At 33.6% G+C, this 26,751-nt stretch overlaps 1 protein-coding gene across 6 annotated transcripts in view; it reads right to left on the bottom strand.

The window, feature by feature from the left end:
• Positions 1-1,288: 1,288 nt before the first annotated feature.
• The window catches only part of KCTD18 (potassium channel tetramerization domain containing 18), a 41,898-nt gene continuing 16,435 nt past the window's right edge, over positions 1,289-26,751 (bottom strand). For all 6 annotated transcript variants that reach the window (XM_074215362.1, XM_074215363.1, XM_074215364.1 and 3 more), the window contains 5 exons: positions 25,429-25,640; positions 23,632-23,819; positions 15,403-15,497; positions 12,842-12,944; positions 1,289-8,858 (listed from right to left, as the gene is read on the bottom strand). In XM_074215362.1, the coding sequence (XP_074071463.1) occupies positions 8,345-8,858; positions 12,842-12,944; positions 15,403-15,497; positions 23,632-23,819; positions 25,429-25,640 (1,112 nt within the window). In that variant the 3' untranslated portion in view covers positions 1,289-8,344. The remainder of the gene's footprint in view (positions 8,859-12,841; positions 12,945-15,402; positions 15,498-23,631; positions 23,820-25,428; positions 25,641-26,751) is intronic.

The following is a 26,751-nucleotide window of genomic DNA, read 5'->3' as shown; positions in this document are numbered from 1 at the left end:
CTTTTTGAATTCCAAATTATCACTGAGGTACAATTATAACGTTAGAGAATTAAGAATTTCACTCGTGTTTCTGTTAATGTTCAAACTGTACTCTTTTAAATCTATCCCAAAAAACCCTTAATATACCTAGACTCAAATTAATGCAAAATTCACTACCCTTAGAGGACAATTTGGAGAAGAAAATGCAAATATATCCTCCACTATACTCTTAGAGGATTGTTTACATGTCAGTTACCTGTACTGGCATCCGCAGAGTAAACATAAGAGACAAGGCCTCCAGAGCTGATCCAAGTGAGACTAAACTAAGCTACCAAATCAGAGTGGTAAAAGTCACTAAATATCTTGACGAGGATGTCAACTGTGTGATTTCTAATTCCAGGGAAGATTAAGGTTGAATTCAATCTAGATGAACTTGAGAAGTTGAACGTGGAGCTCTAGGCAACTTTTCCCCCTAGATTATGGGGTTGTCAAGCAGATCTAGGTATCATCAACAAAATATTGTAAAAAAAAAAATTTTAAACTTTTAAGAATTTAATAATTCTACTGAATAATTCTACTATCATATCTCTGATGTTGAAATGTTAGATTGTTAATATGATTTCCTTTCACATTTGTTCCTAAAGCAACATGGAGCTCTGAAAGTCATGGGACTCAAGAGGAGCAAATTTTTTTATCCCCATTGCTTTATTTGGTCCTAAAAGAGCATATAGCAAACATAAAATAAAAGTTAGGAAAATTGTGTTAAAGAAAGATAAACCAAAATTAAAATTTTCTACTGGGGAAAATACAATTCCACAAATATTAAATACCTCTTCCTATGTGTAATACACTGACTTAGTGCTGGGGAAAGATGCAGTATGAATAAGCCACTATCCCTGATTTGAAGTTGTTATATCTACAATCTAAAAGGCTTAAATGTTTCCAATTTCTGAAAAACTATCAATAGCAAAGAATAAACTATCTTACCACTGATTGCATTGTTTGATGATACTATGGAAAATCCTTATTTTTAGCTGCAATTCTTAATTTTGTAGGTAAAATGAAAAAACTTAATTAACTAAACCTCAATAATTGGGTTGAAATTATTCATATTTTAATATTCTTCACAGATTAGTGCAAGGACATTTTCCCATCCTCCTCTTCCTTGAACCATCAATCTCACTAACACACTAAGGAAATTCTCTTTGTCTGCTTTTTACTGTAGCATTAGGAACTGATTCTTAGTTATGGTCTTGGAGCACACTACTAAAGCAATCATCTAGATAAAGGCTCTTTGGGAAGACTCCAGCAATTTTCCAGTACATTTTATTACAACTTATTGAAAAAATAAATTAGTTCTTTCACAACATTTACACTATATTTTGAGAATTAATTTTCATGAGCCCTTTGGATTTTGTACTCTAATCCTTACAAAAGCACAGGAATTATAGTCCTTTTATATAATATAATAGCATTTCAAATAAAGTAAATTTTAACATCGAATAAGTTTCAAAAGAAAAAATAACACCATTTTGGAGTTGGTTATTCACAAGATCATTGGAAAGGGGCTGAGGTTTTAAAGATCCTCCAAAGCTAGGCCAACCTGGATAATTAAGTAAACTGAAATAAATTAGTTTGACAGAGCAAATGTATACAATTGTGGAAGAAATTTTATTTCATTGTAGGTGATCACTATACTAAGCACCACTACACATGAATTTTACAGAAAATTAGACCACAAAACTCACTTCTTGGGAACAGTATACATTAATGGTTTTTAAGCCTCATTAACAAAAGGCTTTTTCCTAGACTTCTGACAAAACACATTTTTTAAAAAATTCTTGTCAAAAATCACAGAAGAAACTGATTTTCCAGTTTTTTCAGATTTCAAATTCTGGTTCTTCAGAAACCTTTATGAAAGACTTTGGAGGCTTGTAAAAAAGCAAGAGCTCAATTAGAATGAACCCATGCACTAATTTCAGACCCCCATCCATCCAAACCAACAAACATATATTAAGCATCTTCTGTGTTCAATGGGCTATGGATACAAAACTGAAGTTTGACAAAAGTCCATTTCCTTGTTTACAACTCAGTAAGTCATGATATACAGCAATAACTTTAAGATAAGGCATGGTTGTGAAAAGTGTCAAGAAGTACATAGTGCTGAGGAGAGGAGGGTCATCTCTAGCTTTGGGTTCTTGAAAGGACTTGCCTTTTTAAAAGGCGTGGGGAGAAAGGGGCCCTTTCCTTGCCTTAAGTCTTCTCTAACTCACAACTAAAGAGTGATGTGGATGAAGGATGAAGAGCATGCCTGTGTGGCATCTTTGCCACAAACATTCAAGAAAGTGTCTAATGTATAAGTGAAGCCAGAAATGTAAGAGCAGCCTTGAACAATGTATTCCAAAAGCCCAAGATTCCTTTTGCTTTCTTTTTACGTGACTGTTTTTCATTTTCATCTTTAAAATACCAACCCTGCACACCTTGCTCACCTGAAACCATTAGCTCTGTCTCTCATTCACTTACTGAACCAGAGGAAGCAGTGGTTGAGAGGAAGGCACTAAAATTGTTTTGCTTAGAATGTTTCATCTAACAGGCCTTGCATATATGATGTGGAATAATCTATGCAGCAGAGAAAGAGATGAGAACTTTCAGGAACAGAAATAGAACTTCTGGACCACAGGAGTAATAGTCAAAGACTTCAACCATACCCAGCTAACCTATGGAAAATAGCCATATATCAGATTGTAGCTAGAAGGGTTCTCAGAAGCTTGGAGTCTATTCCAATTCCCTTGATCTCATATCAGATGAAATGGAAGCTGAGGGAGGTTAAGTAACTGGCTCCATATACTGTAGGTGTCAATGGGAAGACAACAGCCCCAGTACTGCGAACTCCAGAGCCATGCTACTTCCACTACATCATTGATTCAGCTACAGTCCTGAACATCTGAATTCAACAAGATCGATTAAGCACCCACATTCCAGTCACTGTCTGAGGTGGTAGAGGAAACAAAGGCAAAAGCTCCTCAAGGAGCATACATTCTACTTGGATGAACTTTCTTCTTTGCCTCCTTTACTAGAAAAAAATTGTTATTTCCAAAACAGTTTAGTTGCAGTGACAAAAAATAAGATATTCAAGATATCAGTAATTTTCCCCTGATCTGATATTAAATTGCCATTTAAAAAAAACATATTTTCTGATGCCATAACACGTTGTTGGCAACCCTTACTTCTCAAAAATTATGTTAAGATAGCACAAGGTCTGGCAAATTGAAAAGATTTATAGATTATGGACTATCATCCTACCTACTTTTTCAGAATATCATTACTGTAAAGCTGGTCACTTGATTTTTTTTTTTGCCTACATGAAGCTACCAATGAGGCAAGGAAAGGCTGTGATCCACATTAGTGGAATCCTTATCCATAATGATAAAATCATGTCTTTGATGTATGGTGAAAAAAGTATATTTGGTATCTTTTTAAAAATTCCTCTTTCCTAAGACACTGTACTCATTAGATTTACATGCCTAAGGAGGGTTTTGCTAGTGGAATGTGGGCTTTGGGATCACAGACGGAAATGGAGGTATGTAAAACAAAGCTATAAAATAAAAAGCAGTACTACATGAATAGGCAGTTAGTATACAACATGGAGTAACAATTCTGTGAAATTCTACTGGCTTAAAATGCAGCTGCCTGCATCAACTTTCAATGTAGAAAAATTTAAATATGTATGATCTATTTGGAGTAACATATGTTGAACAAAGGCTGTAGCAAAGAAAAATTAGATTTTCTAAAGCAATACATACTGTATATATCTCAGGAGTTTGACAAGAAGACAGGTGAAAATGTAGCCTTCATTTTACTAAAGACTGCACCATCATATAAAATCTATGACCTTGTAACTCTGGAAGCAGCTGAAAACAAAGTAATTTTTTTCATTAGGTATTCATGTTTTCTTTTGACCATATTGAATGTTCAAAATCTTATGTACTTAAAGAATCATTCAATCACTATTTACTAAGAAAAAAGCGTACAGCATTAAATTGACAATATTCAATGGATAGTTTCAGTATATAAATACATATGGGAAAACCTTGCCATTGTTATTAAAAGTTCTTAGACAACTAAAATACACCATCTGGAATAGACTTCAAAACTTAGAAGCGAAGAGATACATGTGAAAAAAATCTCACTATCACCTTTAAAAATTCTTAGTTACCTGATAAGTACAATGCTTGGAACAGTTATGCTATTTAAGAACATTTCTTTTCATATTTTGTAAGTTTTTCCTCCTTTTATTTCACTAACTACAAACTTGTAGAATAAAATATTCTGAACAAGATCGTGTACCAACTATTTCAACGTAAACAATATCCATAAAGTCTATGATTTCTCCTGTTACAAAGTGATTCAACAATGAGTTCATTTAATGAGTTCATCTAGTACACTTAACTGCGACTTTACAACTTTTGAAACTTTTTGAATGAAGTAAATATACTTGTACAATTATTCTCTCACTTTTCATTTAAGTAGAATCTAGTACATAAATATTTTTGAGCATTAGAACATGACAATTTGGTTTAACTTATGGTGAGTAAATAATAAATGCCTCCATTGGAAGGCAACTAAGACAAGAGCCTGAGTTTCTATGACTATCTTTGGGACTATGACCCACTGATTGCCCTGGAGGCAAATCCCCAAAAGGCTCAGGTCTCAGTTTCTCATCATTAAATCACACCTATATGTCAACTATCTACCCCATTGAGATGTGGTAATGAAGCTTTAGAGGTCTCCATATGGCTTTAAGCAACATGGGGAAAAAGATGACATCTAAGTATTAGTTATATATCAGTTCTTACCAGTAATAATTATAATTGGCAAAATTATAATAAAGCATTATCACAAATAATTGCCATTGGTTCTTACAATTATGCAGATAGATGCCCTACCCCAATCCCAATCCAATCACTGTCAAATTCACCCTCAAAATTTATATTTGTCATTTCTCTACCTACAGAAAAAAGTAAAAAACTTCTTAGCCTGACATTGAAGGCTTTCTATCTTGGCCCTAACCTAGTTTTCCAAACTCATGCTTAATACTCAAACCCTCAGCTTGAAACACTTTTTCCTGAACATAAAGTATGTTTTTCCAACTCCTTGTCACTGCTCTGGTCATTCTCCCAAAAGAAATGTCTTTCCATCCCTTTGTTTCTACAAACCTTTCCAATCCTCCAATGCCCAGCTAAAAATCTCACCTATTCAGTGAAACCTTCCCTATCTATAGGTAGAAGTGATTATTCCTTATTAATCCCTGTAGGAATTTTTGTTCCTACTCATTATTTGTAATTTACTTTTTTGCCTGTCTTTAACTTTTAAATTGTCATCTCCCTAGCTATACTGGAAACTTTTGAAAGATACTTGGTCATACTGTAATTTTTTTACAGACACCTGCTTGTGTTCCTTTGCAGAAGAGACACTTAACAAGTATCCAGTCTCCATTTAACAAATGGAAAATGGCACAGGGTCCCAGAATACTAGAATTCAAGAATTCTAAAATTCCTTACCCAGTGCTCTAGAGACAATGAGTTTGAAGCTGTAATGTTTTCATTCTATGAGACATGTTGTGTTAATTGGCCCAAATATCAGTTTGAATCTCAATTCACAGGGTCAGCTTATAATCAGAACTTAGTCAAAATTTTCCTCTACTTATATTGGGCATAGGACTTTTTAAAAAACTATTGTGCAGCTATTTGTTGTGATTATGTCAAATAAAAATGCTTTAATTTATAAAGATCAATTTGAGGACCATGTTGACAATAATGTGAAATTTCTTTTTCTATTTGGCATCTCAAAAATTTATGTTTTCAACTTTGGTAAGCAAACTCTTTTCATTCTTTTTTGCTGAACTGATATAGGATATGTTAAATCTAACTTAAGCCAGACCTCACTGTACCAAAAATTACTAAGGTTTTCTTTTGTTTGTATTTTTGCTCACTCCAAATCCTCTCCTGCAATAGCTAAATGGAAGAGGCTTTATCTGTGTAAATCATTCTTTAAATTATAGTTTTTCCATGAAGAAAAGAATTTAAGATTATTTTTGGCCTGAAGGGCACTGACATATGCATGTCATTGTTATAGATTCTTTCATGTGACCAATTGTAGGACTACTGGAGAAACATGCAAAATAAAAATATCAATGACCCACCATCTATAAAATGTGCTGATCATTTTCCCAGGAATGGGAAACTGTATCAAGCCATCCAACATGCTTACCTAATTTCCTTCTAAACATATATACATTTGTGAAATTATATCAGATTTAATTAAGGATCTTTTTATTTTGCTGTATGGGAATTTTTTATGTTTATGAAACCAAAGATAACAAGATAGAAAAAAAGCTTACTAAGACCAACAATCTTCATAGACCTTATTTCCCGAAACCAATTTAAACTATCCCTCCCAACCCTGGTTTTTCCAATCTCCTTTACATTTGGCCCCAAACCAAATTCTCACAGGAACCAAAATAGTCGTTAAGCTAAATTTGTTTTGTTTAACTTAACAAAAAAGGTAATAGACAATTAGACAATTCAAATATCTAAGCAAATATCTTAAGCAAAAGCTCTTCTACAAAAGCTGCTAGTTGCCCTTACTCAAACACACCACCTAGGCAGAAATACTATCTATCTTGACTCCTAATACTGGCTCCTCTGGATAAAGATGAGAATTCAATATATATATTCTTTTATATTTCTGAATACCTATATTCTGAAATAGTATTTTTAATAGTTTTGGGAGCTAACAGTATTCTATCAAGGACTGGATTTTTTAAACATATAGAACATGGAAGAAAGTTATTTTGTGGCAGCATTATCATAGATCTTCAACATTCCACACCTATTAAAAATTCTAGCCAAAGAAAACTCCAATCAAAGACTTTGACATATGTAAATATAATCTATTGTGATAGCATATTTATCTATTCATGTTTAATTATTTTCTGCATTATTCAAAGTCAAGAGAAAATTCCCCAATCTGCATAACTGCAAATGTGATTACTATCAAAGGTCAGGGACACCTAGGAAAATGCATTCACAAAAAATCATCACAATTTCTTTTTCTGGAAAAGTTTTATTTATTTTTGTAAAATTAATCCTCTTAAGGATCTTTAGCTTACTCTTTTTGATTGCTCCAAATATTCTGATGAGTAGTGAAATAGAAAGTATTGTTTTATGAAATTAGTTGTAAAAACACAAAAGGCATAATATTCCTTTAAGGTAGAAAGAGTTCAGATATAAAATTAAAAATGTAAGAGGCAAAATATATGCAACTGAATATTCATGGAAAAATAGATAATTAATCAAATATTCTGTAAAAAAATCTTAAATTCATCTTCCCATGTGGAAAATTATTATATGCATACAAATTATGCTATGTAATGAGTGTCTTCCTTTAGTGTTTGGTAATTTTTGAAAAAAAATATTAGCTTTATTTGAAAAGATAGTTAAAACTTCCAACTTCTACTGTTCCAAAGAACCTTCAAAATATATATATATATTAAAAAAAATTTAACCAAAATAGATAAAACAACCTCTTGTCAAATCATTCTAATGAAGTACCCTAGAATTTATGCCCTAATAATTCCCCTTACATTAAATGCAAACATTTGCAAAAGGAAAGTAGTAAGGGCCACCTATGTGTGGATGTGAGAAAGAGACAGAAAAAACATTTCTTTTAAATTTCAAGAGTCAAGGAATGATCTCAAAGTATTATCTTTTATGTCCTCCCTTCCTTTATTTTCCTGTCATATGGCCTAGACAGGATGGGCCTTATTTCCACTTGATCAAACTAGGAGGTCTACATTTACTTTACAAACTTTTAACTAACAGAGATTATAGTAATCCAGATAACAACTACTGTCTGACATACTCCAAGCCCTGGTCTTCAATAAAAATGAAACTATGAAAGTGCTTCAGTCCCAAGCAAAGTTTAGATTTATCATTTTTTTGCCTTTAGTAGTTAAGACAAAGATTATCTGATGACTAAATGCTGAGTTGCTTTCTTGCTTTTGTGCCATAAAAAAATTAAAACAAAACGATTCCAGCACATTTTTTTAAAACTTGAGGCTCATTAACTATGCCTATGTAAAAACTAAATGTTTCAAAATTTTAAAAAACAATAAATCAGTCCTAACCATTTGATTAATCCTTCAGCCAAAACTCCTACTGCCCACAAACTCCCTAGTAACTCTCAAATTTGCAGTTTCCATGACTACTGTATCAAAAGATACTTATTAACTTCATCATACCATATGGATTAGAAGTTCTAAGAAATAAAGATAAAAAATTTTTAATTCCATCACTGGTTACTGCTAGTTATTCTCATTCTTCACATTTTGAGCCCACACACTAGAAGTATTGGGCATTTCAGCAGAAGGAGTTTCAGGGTGGTTTGTTTTATTCATTCCTGGAGAGGGCAGCTGAGAAGGCGTTACAGTACACAGAGGAGTCCGCTTCAGTTTGATCACTCGAGTAGGGGTAGGCTTTTTTTCTGAGAGGGAAGCCTTCACTGGGGATGTATGTGTTTCACCATTTTCTGCACTTACAGTTCCACAGGGTGTCTGTGAATTCACAGACATTGAAACGCCAGGGGCAGGTACAGTTTTTGACACTGTATGGCATCGAACTAAATGACTGCCACTACTGGGTCGCTTAATTGTCATCTGGGAAGAGGTTTTTGAAGTATTAGATGCAACCACCTTTACCGAAGCAGAATTTTTGACTTTGATGTGTGTGCTTGTTGAAGGACCCAAAAATCTAATGGGTTTAGGTCCTGTCTTACAGTTCACAGCATCCTCTTCATCTTCATTCAAGGCTACCAGGCGCCTGTAAATATAAAGGATTGTCATTTTCAAGATTTTACATAACTCACAGTAATTAATATTTCCAAAGATGATCTTCAGGTAAAGTTACTTTCCTGTATAAAACACTAGATAAAGTTAATCTCATAGATAGTTCTGTCATTACTTTTATAAGTAATGGTATTCTAAATGACAAACTTTAAAAACTACTACATAATGAAAATGGCATTTCACTCTACTGTTCAACTGAAAGAACTACAAAATTCATCACTACATACCTGAAACACGATTTGATCCACAACTGAACCAATTCATGGAATAGTGAGACATTTAAAAGAATCATACATTATGGTGAGACAGAGATGGAAAGAAACTTATCACTTCATATCTCATAGCCTCAATTTCCACATGTGTAAAATGGGGATAATATTCAGACTATTTGCTAACTTTAAGACTATTGTGAGAAGAGTGTCATAAACCAGAATGCTCTACAAAGGGCAGTTGTTATCAATTAGTCTAACTTACAGATGAGGAAACCAAGAGTGAGAGAGGCCACATGACTTATCCGCCACCAGGTCAGTGGCTGAGCTAGAATTCAAATCTGTTCAGAATCTTTCTTTCATAATCTTTCCACTACACAATAATATTCAGGGAAATATCAGGCAAGTTTGGGAAAGAATAAACTAAGAATAAGATATATCAGAAAGTCAAAAATACACTAGGAAAAGCAAGTCCAAAAAGATGGAAAATACCTAATTTTCCCACTATTTTGGATTTAGTTCCTCTCCCCCTTATTTTAGAAATTTTTTGTCCCATTACTCTGCCTAGATATGAACCAATTGCTTATCCAATATCAGATTATACCTCTAAATCTTTCCTCCTTCAGGTAAATTTACTATAAACTATTTGAGAGTTGGATTGTCTTAGTTTAAATATCTATTTACCCCAAGCCTAAGATTGTTTTTTGTTTGTTTGTTTTCAGTTTTTGCAAGGCAATGGAATTAAGTGGTTTGCCCAAGGCCACACAGCTAGGTAATTATTAAATATCTGTCTGAGTCCGGATTTGAACTCAGGTACTTCTGACTCCAGGGCTGGTGCTTTATCCACTACTCCACCTAGCTGCCCCCAGTCTAAGATTGTTAAACAAAACACATATAATTTTTGCTATATTGTATTTATTATATTTAATCAAAATTAACTTCTAAAACACAAGAGGATATAGAGTAAACTGTTAACTAGAAATGTTAGGAATGAATCTAGTTAATTAAATATTCTGGTTAATAAAATTGCCAACTATAACACACAGAAATTGACAATTTTCAAAGAATCAGAAAATATTAAAGTAAGCCTCATTAACACTAATACTATGATAAATATAACATGATAAACATAAATACAATTATGATATACATAAAAAAATCTTTCCCAGTTTCAGATTCATCATTTTGAATTGAACAAAGGTTAAGAGACCCAGTGAATGGAATACTTGAATACAGCATATATTCACCCTAAAATTTAGCTGTTGATTTTTTTAACTTATCTATACTACAATTTTATTATTCTTCCCCTAGTCTTTTTAATAATTTACTAATTTTAGAAAGCATTTAAAAAACCCAGTAAAAAATAAGGATTCTAAGAAATGGGATATCATAAATGGAAAAAAGTGCTATCATTTATAGGTCAGGAATAAATCTTCTCTGAACATTTGTGAAAGATACAGAGAACAGACATCAGAAAACAGTCAAAACCTTAAAGGACACTAAAGAAAATATAAATCTCACTATACTAAGTGTTCAATAAAGTTAGGAAATCTGAAGAACAGCATTCACAGAACCAGATGACTTCCAGCCCAAAACCAAAGAAAAAACACATAATTAAAAATGTTTAAAATGCAGTTGAATTCAGAGCTGTATGAGTGGATCTAATGCTAATTTATAAATGAATAATTTATTCACTCATTAAATCCTGCTAAATAAAAAATTCTGAACTATTGATGATAGAAGTGAAGAAAATATCATTGTGAATTTTCAATATTTGAAATGCAAAAATTATTTTACATTTGTATAATTAAAGACTATGTTTTTCATGTATGTGCAAAAAAATCACTCATCTAAATTTTCATTGTGTCAAAATCTTTTAATTTAAAAAAAATACTTCTATCAAAAACATATTTTAAGGGTATGGAACGCTGGAATCAGGAGGACCTGAGTTCAAATCCGAACTCTGACACTTGATATTTAGTAACTATGTGACCTTTGGCAAGTCATTTAACCCCACTGCCTTGCAACCCCCCCAAAAAAACCAAAACACTGTAGACCAGATATAAATAAATCAAACTTATTTTCCATAAAGTCGTATAACCTCTTTTGCAGTAGTTTTATATTCATTACCAAAATTAAGATTCAACCGGTATGGGGAACTTCCTCCACCAATTCAGACAGGCAACTAGTTTCATGACAATTTGTTATGGACCCAAAGTCAGGAAGATCTGAGTTTAAATCCTGCCTCAGATACTTATTAACAGTGTGACCATGGACAAATCATTTAATCTCTCTCTGTCTTAGTTTCTTTATCTATAAAAAAGAAAAATAGCACCTACCTCACAGAGTTGTTGTAAGGATCAAATGAGATAACAACTGCAAAATATTTTTTTTTAATTTTTTTTTTATTTAAGGCAATGGGGTTAAGTGGCTTGCCCAAGGCCACACAGCTTGGCAATTATTAAGGGTGGATTTGAACTCAGGTCCTCTTTGCTCCAGGGCCAGTGCTCTATCCACTGCACCACCTAGTTGCCCCTGAAAAACTGGAAATTTCCTACATAAAAAATATAAAGGAGTCCTAGAAAGCTGATTGGGGAACTGAGAGCTATCATGAGTTGACCAGGGATACAAAGTTAGTATTTATCACAGGAAAGACTTGAATCCATCTTCCTGGCAGCAAAGTAGCTTTCTCTCCACTAAGGTAATACTGCTTCTCATCTATTTCAATGGTAAATGGAATACACAGATCTACTGGTCTGATACTTTATTACAGAGTATGTACTTATAAATAAATGTACTTATTAAAATAAGTGTCAGCATATACCACCCAGAACAGTAACATTAAAAATTTAGGACAGACCAAGACAATTCCAAAAGACTCAAGAGGGACAATGCTATCCAAATCCCAAGAAAGAACTACAGAGTCAAAATGCAGATTGAAGCATACTATTTTCACTTTTTTCTTTTGTTTTTCGTGGCTTTTTCCTTTTGTTCTGTTTCTTCTTTCACAATGATTAATGTGGAAATATATATAATATGACTGCATATATATAGGGGGATGGGAGGGAGAAAAATTTGGAACTCAAAAATCTTATAATAATTGAATATTGAAAACTCTCTTTACATGTAACTGGAAAAAAATAAAATAATATTTACTCAAAAAGATTTTAGGATAGAAATCTTATTACTGTGGTAGGACAGAGTAGAGATGAGTATATATATGTATGTATGTATGTATGTATGTATGTATGTATATAAAATCACTTAATTCTTCTGAGCTTCTCATCTATAACCTGGGAATGATAGTATTTATAATGTACATTTTTACAAGATAATTATTATAAATACCGGATTATGGTCTAACAATGGCTAGCATGTATACAGCACTTTAAGGGTTATCGAGAACTTTATATATGTTATTTCATTTGATATTTGAATCCCTCTTTAAATCTGATCTTTAAATGTCTCTCCTTGATTTCCAACATTCTCTTTTGCCCTTTCCTCCCCTTTAGTAGAAGTGGATCAAATTTTGTCTAGTCAGAATAAATCCAACTGAACATGACACAACATAGGTAATTTTAGTAATAGATATCAAGAATTTTTAAACATATTGAAAGAAAACACAAATTATCTTGTCAAAATCTATCTATAGAGAAGCAAGGATTATTTTTCTCTTTTTAAAAAAAAACAACAAAAATATAGATCCTTGATCAAGACACAGAGAAGAGTAATCAATAAAACAAATAACCTTTTTCTAATTGGAGCCATGTGACGAAGATTTCCCTGTAAAGGTCGCTCTTCAAGGGTCCAGCATTCTATCAATTCCTGTGGAACACGCCAGTAGCTAACACCTACAATGCAAAAGAAAATATTTGAATGAGATCCTGTATTGAAATATTCAGCACCAAGAAGCCATATAAGAGCAAGTAGAAAAATTGTTAATTTCACACATTCTATTATAACAGAAGCACAGCCATACAAATGAAAATCTCACAACAGATTTATAACCAAATCATTAGAGAGAGAAAGACCTCGCATAACAGAGCAAGCACTGGAATAGGATTATGAGGATTGAAGTTTAAATTCCACCTTTGACAATTAACTACCTGAGTAGCCTTATGTCACATGCCCTCTCTAGGCCTCACAATCCACTCTATAAAATGAGGAAGCTGAGCTAAAAGGTTTTAAACGACCTTTCCATTAAAGGGACTTCCATGAGGTACAATTATCAATCTCTGAATAGAAGAGAAATAGAATAAATATCATTTTACAGTCATTAATGAAGAAAAGGGACAGGAATTCAGCATAGAACATGTGGCCTCCATGAAAATACTTGAATATTTCTAAGAGTAACATGGCAGAGAAGATAAGAGAGCTAGCCTCAAAACCTAGGACACCAGGAAAACTCTGAGACTATTATAAATTAAACAGGAAAGTGCCAACCTGCATTAAGAGAAAATTTTCTCAACCAGGAATTCCATATAACAATGAAAATGAAGTTCTAGTTTCTCTCCCTAAGGAATATCATCTAAAAATAGTTCTTTTAAAAGTATACATAAAAGCCTCCTTTTGTCCTACCATTGATACACAATCAGAATGTACAGAAATGGACAGGAAGAACCACTAACATATTTGTTCCATTTTCTATGGACATACACAGAAGAGTTAAGATCTAATTATATTATATATTATAAAGATATTAAGTTCCTTTTTTTGTGGGTTTTTTTTTTGGGGGGTGGTTCTTAATGATTCTACTTGATCAGCCCCATTGCTTCCCAATTGTGAAAAAGGAAAACTATGCCTGAATCCTTCTTAGAATTCTAAATCCTAAGTGGTCAAAAAGGATGAACAAAGAACTTCAAACTAAGAACAGTCATTAATAACAACAAAGTTATTCTAAGTCAGCAATAAGTACAAATCAAAATAATTCTGAAGTTTTACTTCACAAAGAGTCAACTGGTTAAGATAAAAAAATAGGAATAGTCAATGGAGCAACTACAAAAATACAAGCATACTAATACACTATTAAAGCTATGGACTGAACAATCATTCTAGAAAAAAATTAAGATTTCCGCTTGAAAAAAAGATTAAAATGTCAGCACCCTTTGAGCCAGAGTTCCCAATGGCAGGCATATACCCCAAGAAGACAAAAATGGAAAGATCCAATAAGTATTTTAATATTCAATAGCAGCACTTTCTGTAGTAATAACAAAGTAGAAATAATGAAATTCCCATAAATTAGAGAATGGTTAAGCAAATAAGAATGTAATGAAATATTTATTGCACCATAAAAATAATAAACATAAAATATTCAGAGAAACGATGGAAGATGTATATGAACGGATACATAAGATAAGCACTTTAGTAAAGAGTTTCCAGAAAAACAATATGCAATGACAACAATGGAAAAAATAACCAAAAAAAAGAAATAGCATAAAAAACTGTGATTATAATAACCACACTTGGTCCAGAAAAAATGAGGAAATGTACCCCCGATCTTCTTTGCAGAGAGGAACTAAAGATGTAGAAAACTATATATAATAAGACTTGGCTGAAATATTGTTCTATTTTGCTCAGTTTATTTTTTTCTCCTCTTCATTCTTTGGTACAGTAAATACTTCCACTAGGAAGGGGAAAGGGAAAGACACATTTGGAAATGAAAGTGAATTTAAAAAAATCAAAATTGAATATTTTTATGAATTCCCTTAAAAATGATCTAGTTACAAAAATTAGTTTTACAAATTAGGATGCATTATTAAATATTAACTGACTTTGGATTACATTTTCTTGATTTAAGTAATATGACTTTTTCTCCCTTCAAATTATTTTCTTATTTGAATGAATTTTACGCATACTTTTAGGCATAGTTGATACTCAGAAAACAAAACAAATTGCTGCATTGAAGTGAATAATAAGGTAATAAAAATAGGTAAATAATAACAACTAGCAACTCATGGCATATGGCCTTAAACTGCATCAGTATATTATCCTAAACCAAGTGTGGGGAACCTTCTTTTTTGTCAAGGGCCATTTGGATATTTATAACATCATTCATGGGCCATACAAAATAATCAACTTAAAAATTAGCCTTCTACATTTGCTCAAACATTTAATTAATTCACCCCTAAAAAGCTCCTTGACATACGGCCTACAGACTTGGATGTTTCCTGCCCATGTTTTCTACCCAGATTGACAATTTCTTGCTGGATCTATTCAGAGAGCTCTAACAGAAGCACCATACTATTAAAACACAATTTTCTGAGAAAAGTTTAACTGCTACAATAGGAAAAAAAAACATTGATACCATACCTTCACCTTCCCAAGTATCAAATGCATCCATCATCTTCTTCAATTCAGCCACTGAATAATAGCTCCAAATGTACTGAACATTATTTCCAGCCTCTCTAAAAATATTTTTAAAGGCAAGAAATTTAGTATATTTGGTACATTGTACACACAGCCTATATTTTACATCTATATCTACCTCAGTGGTTTCTTAGAAGGGGGCTGGGGAATTATTAGAAGTCCTCAAATCAGTATATGTACTAAAAGCATTATAATCACTTTGGTCATTATTTAGTGCCAACAAAATGTGAATTATAAACAATGAGTTCCTAAGTGAAGACATGAATAATCAGTAACTCTTCTGTGAATGTTAATGACAGTCCTATAACTGACATCAAAAGAAAAAACAACTAAAAATTTTAATATACTAATTCTTTAAAACTTGTCTAATGGAAGAGGCAAAGGCAAGATGGTTAGAGTAGCCAGAAATAGTCTACTGTCCTCCTACCCTTCAAGAATAAAACTCCTCCAAACAGACAGACCAGTAAGATGCACCTGACTGAATGGATCTTGATGGGAAAATCCAAGACAAAGTCACAGTGAGTCATGTTCCAGGCCAGACTGGCACAGTGACACAGATAAGAGTTCTGCAGACACTGAGGATGCAATATTGTAAGCCAGGAATCATGCAGAACATTCCAGCACCCAGGCAAGACTGTGCACCAGGGCAAGAAGAGGTCCCAGACCTGTGCTGGGACACTGAGATCAGGATTGATCTCAGATCTAGGGCAGACTTGATAAGAGGACCTATTTCTACTCCCCCCCCAACTCCCTTTTAAACCCTGAGCTGTGTGCTAAAAGAGAAATTCAGAAGCAAGTAATAGCAATGCTGTTCAGACCCCAAGAGCCAAACAGGAGCTCAGTTTCAGTCTTCAACCTGGTCTGAGGTCTGCAGAGGAATAACCAAGGAAGGAATCCCAGAGCAAAGTAGATTCATCACTCTGAACCAGCAGAGCTTCCCAGCTGGCTGACAATGGCTGAGTCTGGCACCAGTCTTCAATTGCTCAGGCCTAACTAAGCACAGGTCAAGAACTTGAAGACCAGGAGAACCGACAGAAGACTATGCCTTGAAACATACTCTTTTGGGGAACACCAAAACTTTCAGGTTCCCAGCCTGTCCCTGAGATTCTGAAACAATGTAACACTAAATGCCCCCCAAGAAAGCAGAAGGGAACTAGCTCAGACCTTCTCTCCAGAAGTGCCACAGAGCTCCACTGTAACATCAAGTCCAAAGTCAGGAAGTGGTCTGGAATAATGAGCAAACAAAAAAAAAAATCCCACTATAAAAAGTTATTATGGCAGTAGGGACACTGAAAACATAATAAACCCAGAAGAAAAGAATGACTCCAAAACCTCTAAAAACAAAGCCTTAAAAGGAAAAAAAAAAAACAGCTCGGGCACAAATTGAACTAGAATTCCTGGAAGAGATGAAGCAAATTTTTTTAAGAGTTAAAATACTTTTATTTTTAAAAAATGAGAATATTAGAGGGAAAAACCTGGAAAAGAACTATGTAAGAAAAGATTAGAAAAGGAATTAATAACCTGGTCCAAGAAGCACAAAACCAATAGAAACAATAAACTCCCTGAATCAGGATGGATCAAACAGAAATCAATACTTCTATGAGGCAACAAAAAAATATTAAGTCAAAACTCTAAAAATAGACACATAGACACACACACACACACACACACACACACACACACACACAGAAGAATATAGGGTATCTTATGGTAAAAACAAATGATCTGGAAAACAGATTGAGAAAACAAGCCACCTGAAAAACAAGATATCAAAGACATTTTATTTCACAAAATTTTTTTTGTTTTTAGAAGGTAATATTTTGGAGCAGCTAGGTGGCACAGTGGATAGAGCACTGGTCCTGGGGTCTGGAGTCAGGAGTCCCCGAGTTTAAATCCAGCCTCAGATACTTAATAATTGCCTAGCTGTGTGGCCTTGGGCAAGCCACTTAACCTCAATTTGCCTTGCAAAAACCTTAATAAAAAAAAAAAGGTAATATCTTTACAAACTCACACAGTTGGGCAATTATTAAGTGTCTAAAACCACATCTGAATTCAGGTCCTCTTGATTCTAGGGCTGGTATTCTATACACTGCACCACTTAGCTGCCCCCTGAATCCCCTAAACCCAATCATTATCAGGTGTCAAAGAGGGAATCCAAGATTAGGCAGAAGCCTTGAGTGTAGTTGTGTTATATGCTGAAGAATAGAAGGGAGTGGTAGAAGAATACACTTGACAGGGAGCAAGGGAAAGAAAGATTATGGGAAATTCTCTCACATAATAAGGTTGTACAAGTAGCCATCGATTCAAACAAAGATGAGGGAGCAGAAGGGGAGAAGTTGATACTTGAACCTCATTCTCATCTGAACTAGTGAAAAGAAGGATGGAAAAATTAACAGCTGAATGTAGAAATACATTTCACTCAATAAAGAAATGAGAGGGAAGGGGAGAAGGCAGAAAGGGGAAGTAGAGAGAGGGTAGACTAAGGAAAGAATCAGTCCTAAGCAAAACAAATCACAAACATATTTATAGCTCTTTTTGAGTTAGCAAACAATGGGGTACTCATAAATTAGGAAATAATCATAGTATATAAATGTTATAGGATACTACAATGCTTTAAGAGATGATGGAGATGATTTCTAAATCTAATGAAGCATTATAGTATCCTATAACATTTACATACTATGATTATTGCAGAATATAGTTAACAGAACCAGGAGAACAAATTATTCAGAGATAATATGGTAAAGATAACTTCAAAAGAATTAGGCACTCTGAAAAGTATAATGGAAAAACACAATTCCAGAAGAATAATAATGGAACATGCTCCCAATCTCCTGACAGAGAGCTAAGGAAAGAGTGAGGAAAAAAGGATGTGGATGGTGTGTGTGTGTGTGTGTGTGTGTGTGTGTGTGTGTGTGTTATATTCAGACATGGCTAAATGTAAATTTATTTTGCATGGCTTTACAGAGCAATAATAGGAGCTTTGCTCTTTCATTCTCAATGTAGGGAAGAGAAGGGATGGTAGAAGATGGATTTTTGCTGATTAAAAAATATGTATGTAATATAATTTTTAAAAAAATCAAAATAAAACTAGTCTTCATAGCTGCTTATAGAAACCCAGGTTTGTAATCCCTGCTTCTGGGGAGGCTAAGACTGTTGAATCACAAAGAAGAGCATGAAAGTTAAGAACTACAGTGGCCTAAGCTAATCAGGTGTAGACACAGATTGCAGCACCACTAATTTGATTCCCTGAGAGTCAGAGAGGATTAGACAGCCTAAGGAGGGACAAATATATTAAAGACAAAACTCCTGTGCTGAGCAACAGAAGAATCAAGTCCCTGGGTGACTGTTGCATTTCCAGTGAGATCCACATAAGGAGAAAAAAGATGCAGGGGAGAGGGGAAATAAGGGAAGAAGAAAAGAAGGAAGGGAGGGAAGGCTGTCTTCCTTTAAAAAACCTGGCTCACTTTTAATTGTTCAGTCAAAAAAAAAATCTGATAAAACTGTGAAGTATCTTATTCCTTTTTCCAAAAATTATATTTGTAAAATGAATTTTTTGCATTTATAGTCAAAGAAATCTAAATCCCCAAACAACCTGCAAATGGAACCAGATTTAAGGTTAAAACTTTCATAAATCCAACCAGGCTTCTAATTTCCAAAAGTAATAGTGCCAGAGGCAGCTAGGTAGCGCAGTGGATAGACACCAGCCCTAGAGTTAGGAGTACCTGAGTTCAAATCAGACCTCAGACACTTAATAATTACCTAGCCCTGTGGCCTTGGGCAAGCCACTTAACCCCATTTGCCTTGGAAAAAAACCAACCCTAAAAAAAAAAAAAAGAGATCTAGCATACCAGAGCTTAAAGCTGCAGGGGAGCAGAGAACCCAGTTACTTTTTCAGTATAGAAAAGAGTGTTTGTGGTCACTTACAGACCAGAGAACACACAGGCCAGGAGAGTTGGAAGAACTGAAGACTAATGGCGCCCCCATAAATAGCCCTGAAAACAACTATACAAAAAAAACTTTAAGCTTGGGATAGTACTCCTGTCACCCAGGGAGCAAAGTTCAACAATAACATAAACTTAAAAGTCAAGATATAGGCTGGGAAAATGAGGAAACAAAACAAAGAGATCTTTACAATAGAAAGTTACTATCTGAGGAGGAAGATCAAAACACAAACTCAGAAGAAGGCAACAAAGTAAAGACAGCTACATTCAAACCTCAAAGAAAAATGTGAATTGGTCTCAGGCTCAAAAAAAATCCCCAGAACTCAAATAAGAACAGCAAAGGAAAAACTGAAAGAAGAAATGACAGTAATGTAAGAAAATACTGAAAAAGAGTCAATAGCTTGGTAAAAGGCACAAAAATCTGATGAAAAGCAAGAGTCCTTAAAAAACAGAACTGGAAAATGGAAAAGGAGGTAAAAAAGTTGAAGCTAATGACTCTGAGACATAAAAAAACAAAAAACAAAGTCAAAAGAATGAAAAATAATCACTTTGAAAAAAATAATTGGCCTGGAAAATAGGCCAAGGAGAAATAATCTAAGAATTATTGAACTGCCTGAAAGCCAGCATCAAAAAAAAAATCATCTTTCAAGAAATTATCAAGGAAAACTGTACTAATATTCTAGAACCAAAGGGTAAAACAGAAATTGAAAGAATCTATTGATCATTTCCTGAAAGAGATCCCAGAATAAAAATTCCCAGGAAAGTTAGAGGCAAATTCCAAGAGCTACCAGGTCAAGGAGGAAATATTACAGCCAGTCAGAAAGCAATTCAAATATGATGGCACAGTCAGGCTAACACAAGATTTAGCAACTTCTTTATAAAAGGATCAGAAGATTTGGAAGATGATATTTTGGAGGGCAAAGGAACTAGGATACAACCCAAAACAAGCTATGAAGGAAAACTATATGAGTAAAATTATTCAATGGGGGGAAAATGGATATTTAATGAAATAAAGGTCTTTCAAGCATTCCTGATGAAAGAAAAAAGTAGGATTAAACAGGAGTGGAAATAGGATGGAGGGAAACACAATCAGTAGTCATAACTATGAAAAAATTTTCAGTATGTTTCTCTGATAAAGGTTTTACTTCTTTAATATAGAGATAACTAAAAATAAGAGCCATTCCCCAGTTTGCAGATGAAGTAATCAATGCTATATATAGTCATATAATAAATGCTCTAAATCACTGATTAGTGAAATACAAATTAAAACAACTCTGAGGTACTCCCTCATACTTATCAGATTAGCTAAAATAACAAAAAAGGAAAATGACAAATGCTGAGATGTGGAAAAAATAGAGACATTTACATACCGCTATTGGGAGTTGTGAACTGATTCAATAATTCTATAGAACAATTTGGAACTATGCCTAAAGGCCTATAAAACCATACATACCCTTACCACTATTAGGTCTGTATCCCAGAAAGATAAAAAAAAAAAAAAACAAATGGAAAAGAATCTATATGCACAAAAATTTTTGTAGTAGTTCTTTTAGGGGTGGCAAAGAATTGGAAATTAAGGGGATACCCATGAATTGGGGAAAGGTAAAACAAACTGTTCTATAGGAAATTACAAGCAAAATGTTCTCAGAAAAACCTGGAAAGACATAAACTGATATAAAGTTAAATGAGCAGACCTGGAACACAGCACATAATAATAGCAGTACTGAACCAGGATTAAATGTGAAAGATTTGGCTATTTTCAGCAATATACTGATCAAAGACATTCCAAAGGACATGGTAAAAATGCTAACCATCTCCAAAGAACTGATGGAGTCTGAATGCAGATTGAAGCATACTTTTTTTTTTTTTCCAAGGCAAATGGGGTTAAGTGGCTTTACCAAGGCCACACAGCTAGGTAATTATTAAGTGTCTGAGACTGGATTTGAACCCAGGTACTCCTGACTCCAAGGCTGGTGCTTTATCCACTATGCACCTAGCCACCCCTTGAAGCACACTTTTTTAAAAGTTTATTTATTTTTCTTATTTGATTGTTTTTTCCTTTCTTTTTCATCTGTGTTTTCTTTCAAAACATGGCTAATCTAGAAATATGTTTTGTGTAACTGAACAAATTATTTACCTTCTCAATGAGGGGAGAGGGAAGGGAGGTGAAAGAGAATTTTTAATTAAAATTTTTAAAAAAGTCAAAAATTGTTTTTTTCAAGTAACTGGGAAAAAATTTTTTTTTAAATCTGAGTGCCAAGGAAAGTCCTATGCAAAGTGGAAAAGCTGAAACAGATAAAAGCCTTTATTTTCATAAAGCTTAATAGTCTAGAAGAGGGATAAAATGGAAAGAGAACTGGATTTGGAACTACTTTCAAATCATGACTGCTAATTAGATGACCTTGTTCAAGTCATTTAACCACCTTGGGCACTGGTTTTCCCATCTGTAAAATAAGCAAGTAGAACACCTCTCAGGTCACTTCTAGTTATAAATTTATGATATTGTGATTTAATTAACACAAACACAGATAACAATTTACTAAAATTACATGAGAAGTACATTAGAGAGGTGCAAACAAGTTTTATCTGAGGTTTCAAGGGGAAGGTTTAGATGTGATATAGGCATAAAAGCAAGGAAGGCATCATGGAAGATGCCATTTGAGCTGTAATCTAAAGGATGGATAAGAATTCAATGGGCCAAGATGGGGGGGAGCATTTGAGACAAATGGAATTGTGTAAGCAAAGACATAAAATATGGAAAGGATCAGAGACTATGAGTTAAGGTTGGATGCAGTGTATGTGAATAGGAATGACAATACAGAACCAAATTATGACATAATTATGATATAATATCACATAATGTAGTACCATCAAAGATAAAAATAGATCTGAACTCTATTCAGAAGGCAAGAAGAATTCAAAGACTTTTCATCAGAAGAGTAATATGGAAAAAATATGATATAAAATATATTATTCTGATAGCATGTACTGGATCTGAAACATGGATGGAGGAGGAGGAAGGAAAATAAAGAGTTGACAGACCTGATATAAGGAGGATATGAGAAGTCCATAGAGTTGGCAATAAGGGCCCATACTAAGGTAAAGGGGGTAGGAAATAGAAAAAAAGGTTATAGATGCCAGATGTACTATGAAAGTAGAATTAACAGGATTTTATTAACTAGTTAAATATGAGAAGTATGAAAGGGAAAAGTTAAATATAACCTTAAATATTGAAACACAAGAGACTAAATTAATGATGGTATTATAAACAGAAACAGAAATGTCAGAGAAGAAACAAATTTAAGTAGAATTGTTTAGTTTAAGGGTGAATGGGAATTCAGATTGAGATTCCTGAAGGCAGCTAGAGATGTAGGTCTAAAGGTCACAAGAAGAGAAATACAATGAGTATTAAATGGTTATGTCCATAGGTATGGTAGTAGATACTATAAATTGAATGAAATTATCACTAGAGAGAATATGAAGAAAAAAGAGAAGAGTCAAAGGACAGAATAAGAATTTTGCTAGAAGGGAGGTTAAAAAAACCTGAAAAGAAATAAGGCCACTTAACCAATGACATATAGCAAAGTGGAGAGCTTAGAAAAAACACTCCTCTCAAATTTTGTCTATAGCCAGCCAAAAGAGAGTTGTGATTATCTAGATTCCTGATTTTTACTCCTGCATTCTTTTCATATACTATGTGTCCTCCTAAAGATGATTTCATACCAATGACTCAGTTTCTTCAATTTTTGGAAAGGGGAGGATGATCTGAGGCCTATTTTCCTTCAAAATTAGGAGTGTCCAACCTTCTAGTTCAACAAAAATCCTAAAGGGTTGCAGAGAGAATTAAGTACCCATTCATGAATACAATGTAACTCATACCATCAACCACATGCAACACCTGCTCTAAATCTTGTGATAATGACTCCCCAAAACATAAAAAATGTAAGGCTAATGACAAAGCACTTGCAAAAAAAATTACATCAATATATTTTTCAATTATGAATATTTCTTAAGGTATCCAGAATACCTATCCCACTTTACAAACTATAAAAAACAAAAATTTAAAAATAAAATTGTTAATGTTTTTCATGGTTCTGATAAAAACACAAACTTTAAATAATCTGATGTCATTTATGGTCAAACAATGTCATTTTTGGTAACATATTGAAAGTATTTAATATTATGCAAACTTTACTTCTTTTTTTTCCACATGTAATTTTATACTTACCTTTTGTAAATGCTACGGATTCTTCCTCCTAGCTGCTTATCAATAGCATCAGTTCCATCTGATTTTGTAGCATAAACACCAATAATTCTACTCTCACAGCTTGCACCAGATGTGCTGAGATAGTGTAGAACCCAAACAGTAGGTTTGTTACAGGCTAATCCATAAGAATCACAAAAGTCTGTCAAAGCCTGGAACAGAAATCAGAAAATCTGAATTTAATTCAGTCAGAATAATTTTGCCATATTGACTTTTCTCTTCAGAAAGCAATATGGTACAGTCAAAAGGATAACTGGAATTAAGAGAAACCTGGGGCTAAAGGCAGCTTCCAATATTTAATGCTAATGTTAATGTGAACACCTCAACAGCCTAACCCACTGAAGCTCAAAACTTTGGAGCTTAAAATTCCAACAGCCTTAGCCTCCACAATGACAGGAATGAGCCAGAGTACTGGGTTGTCTACATTCAAAAAAGTGTTCATATCTTGTCTATCGAAACCATAATGAAAGCTCCTCAACCAAATGTTTTGTGTGTATCATATATGTAAATATATCACACACAAATACCCACACACAGCACTTCAGTCATTCAGATAGACAGATTCTTATATAGTTCCTTATACAGTATTTACAATATTACTCAACACTAAAAAATGGTACTCTTTGAATGTACATATAATAATTTCTTTCCCAATTATCAGTTGAGAGTAAAAGAATCATAGTATATCTTAGAGTTCTAGAAGAATCTCAAAAGATAATCTTTTCTATCATTCAGTTTTCAAGTACGTAAGGTTTTAATACCCATTTTATCGAAGCAACTGATATATACAATACAGAGACTGATCAATTTCTAAAACAAACTCAGTAAAACAAAGATAGGCAATAAGAGACCCCAAAAAGGTTGGTTAAAAAGACATCCAGATGTCCTTCCTGAGTACTATGGTTTGAGGTCTCCTATAGCAGTCCTTCAATTTCATCATACTAGAGAGATGGGCTGCTAGCTTAAAGTCTGACACATAAGATAAATAAAATAGACTAAACAAATTAATCTTACTCAATCTTAATTAGTATCAAATATCTATTAAAATGTATAACATCTACTACTGTAGTGAAAAGTAACTAAGAAAGCTCACTGAGTCATTGTTAAGTGCTAAAAACCTGGTCAAAATGGCATATTACAAAAAAAAATTTAATGGTCATAAAATGACCCAAATTATCCTGAAATTTATTGTTACATTCACTAAATTTGGTAAGATTAGTGTTTTTTATTCAATATGGTAATTCTCCTAAGATAAGGAGCAATTATAGTCAAGAGACTGCCCCTTCACAAGCCACAATATGCCACTGTTCATTTATTAAAAAATTCAGAGGGTAGCCAGAACATTCCTAAAAAGAAGTAATCAAAGAAGACTATCTTTGTGAGGAAAAAAATTATACGTATATGCATATACAGTATATGTACATATATACACATATATACATGCAAATATATTTATATAAACATATATATGTATATATATACATATATATATGAAAAAGTTTGAATGTTCAAGTAATCACTCTCAAATTAAAAAGAAAAACATTAACCTTATGAGACATTCCAAGAAACAATAAAAAGTTTACATGGTATTTTGGTCCAATGCATAAAACATGCATGAACTTTCCCTTCTAAAATTAGGAAAATGAAGCTTCTTCACAGCTTTTATGTAAAACATGCTTTCAAAATATGTGTTTCATTGTCTTGTGCTGACTGATAGGAGCTAATAAATACTTTAAAAGAAACTTAAGAAAATGCCAAGACCTTTTTAAGTTCTATATTTGACCTTAAAGCATATGTCTCCATTTCATTGGCCAAGTGGTCAGATAAACTGTAAGGATAAGGGATGCCAAAGTAATCAGCCTCCTCCTGCAGTGCAATTCTAGTTTGCTCATCTTTAGGAATCCGAACTTCCCCATGAAGATAATCCAAAAGATATTTAAACAGATTTCCATCACGATCAATAAGACAGGCGCCTAGAAATACACATAATACAGAAAATGATTAGCACATAAATCAGGCCTTCAACAAAATTTTGCCAAGCCAAATCTGGACAGTCCGGGGATATTTCATGATCATCTGGTGCTTTTGCTGATTTCTTACAATTATTTCTTTTTATTATTATTATTTTTATTATTTCATAAAGAGTACTCTCAACAAAAGCGGTTACTTCTTTTATCTAATTTTACTGATAATTATTTCACCCGAGGAAAAACTTAAAACATGAACAAAATATTCTGGGTAAAATCCCTCTCATTCTAATGATGAGAAAACTGGGGGCAAAAGGGAAGAATGCCACTTGTTCCTGTTCACAAAGCAAGTTAAATAGTAGAGCTGGGGTTAGAACTCAGATCTCCAGACTTTCTTGATATGATTGTTTATAAAGTAAATATTTACAAATAAAAAGATACAATGCAAATCATAGAAATAAGTAATCACTTATCTAGAAGCAGGGATTTCTGAGGTAGAGAAAAATATAGCAAATACACAGTGCCCAATTTACAAATGGGTGTTACAAAAATTCATTTGTAAGTCAGTTGCTTTTTGTCCTAGTATTGAAACTGCGCTAAATTATGGGAAAAATAGACTTTTGTGAGTTGGCCTAGCAAACTAACCACTTTTTATAACATTGTTTCTATGAGAAAATGCATTCCAAGTTTCAACCTGGTAACTTGGGACACTGAGCATATTTCACCACCAGGTCCAGCCAAGAAAGTTTCCAATTGCTGTTCTTCTTACAAGAGAACTTGTCCCTCACCCTAGGAGGAGGGAAAAGGAGTAAGACTGGATGACAGTTCTGTAGCACAGTGGGGTATAGAAAGAATCTTCTCTGGCTACCTCAAAGACAAGAGACCTGCTATAGTGATGATTTATATGCAAGGGACATTTTATGCTGGATACTAATACCACAAGGAACTTTAGTAATTTAAACTTAAGTCCAGTCATTGTTGCTGCTTAAACTGAAAAATACTGACAATATAATAAACCAAATATTGCTAGTAAATATTGTATAGTTTGATGGACAAACAAAATTCCTTTTCCTCACCAATCTTTCCCAATTTTGGGATACCTAGTACTAACTTGGAA

The sequence above is a fragment of the Macrotis lagotis genome, chromosome 1 (genome assembly GCF_037893015.1).
Source record: "Macrotis lagotis isolate mMagLag1 chromosome 1, bilby.v1.9.chrom.fasta, whole genome shotgun sequence".
In the NCBI taxonomy this organism is placed as follows: Eukaryota; Metazoa; Chordata; class Mammalia; order Peramelemorphia; family Peramelidae; genus Macrotis; species Macrotis lagotis.
Note: the sequence above shows the minus strand (reverse complement) of the source record. Positions and strands in the feature narration are given on the sequence as shown.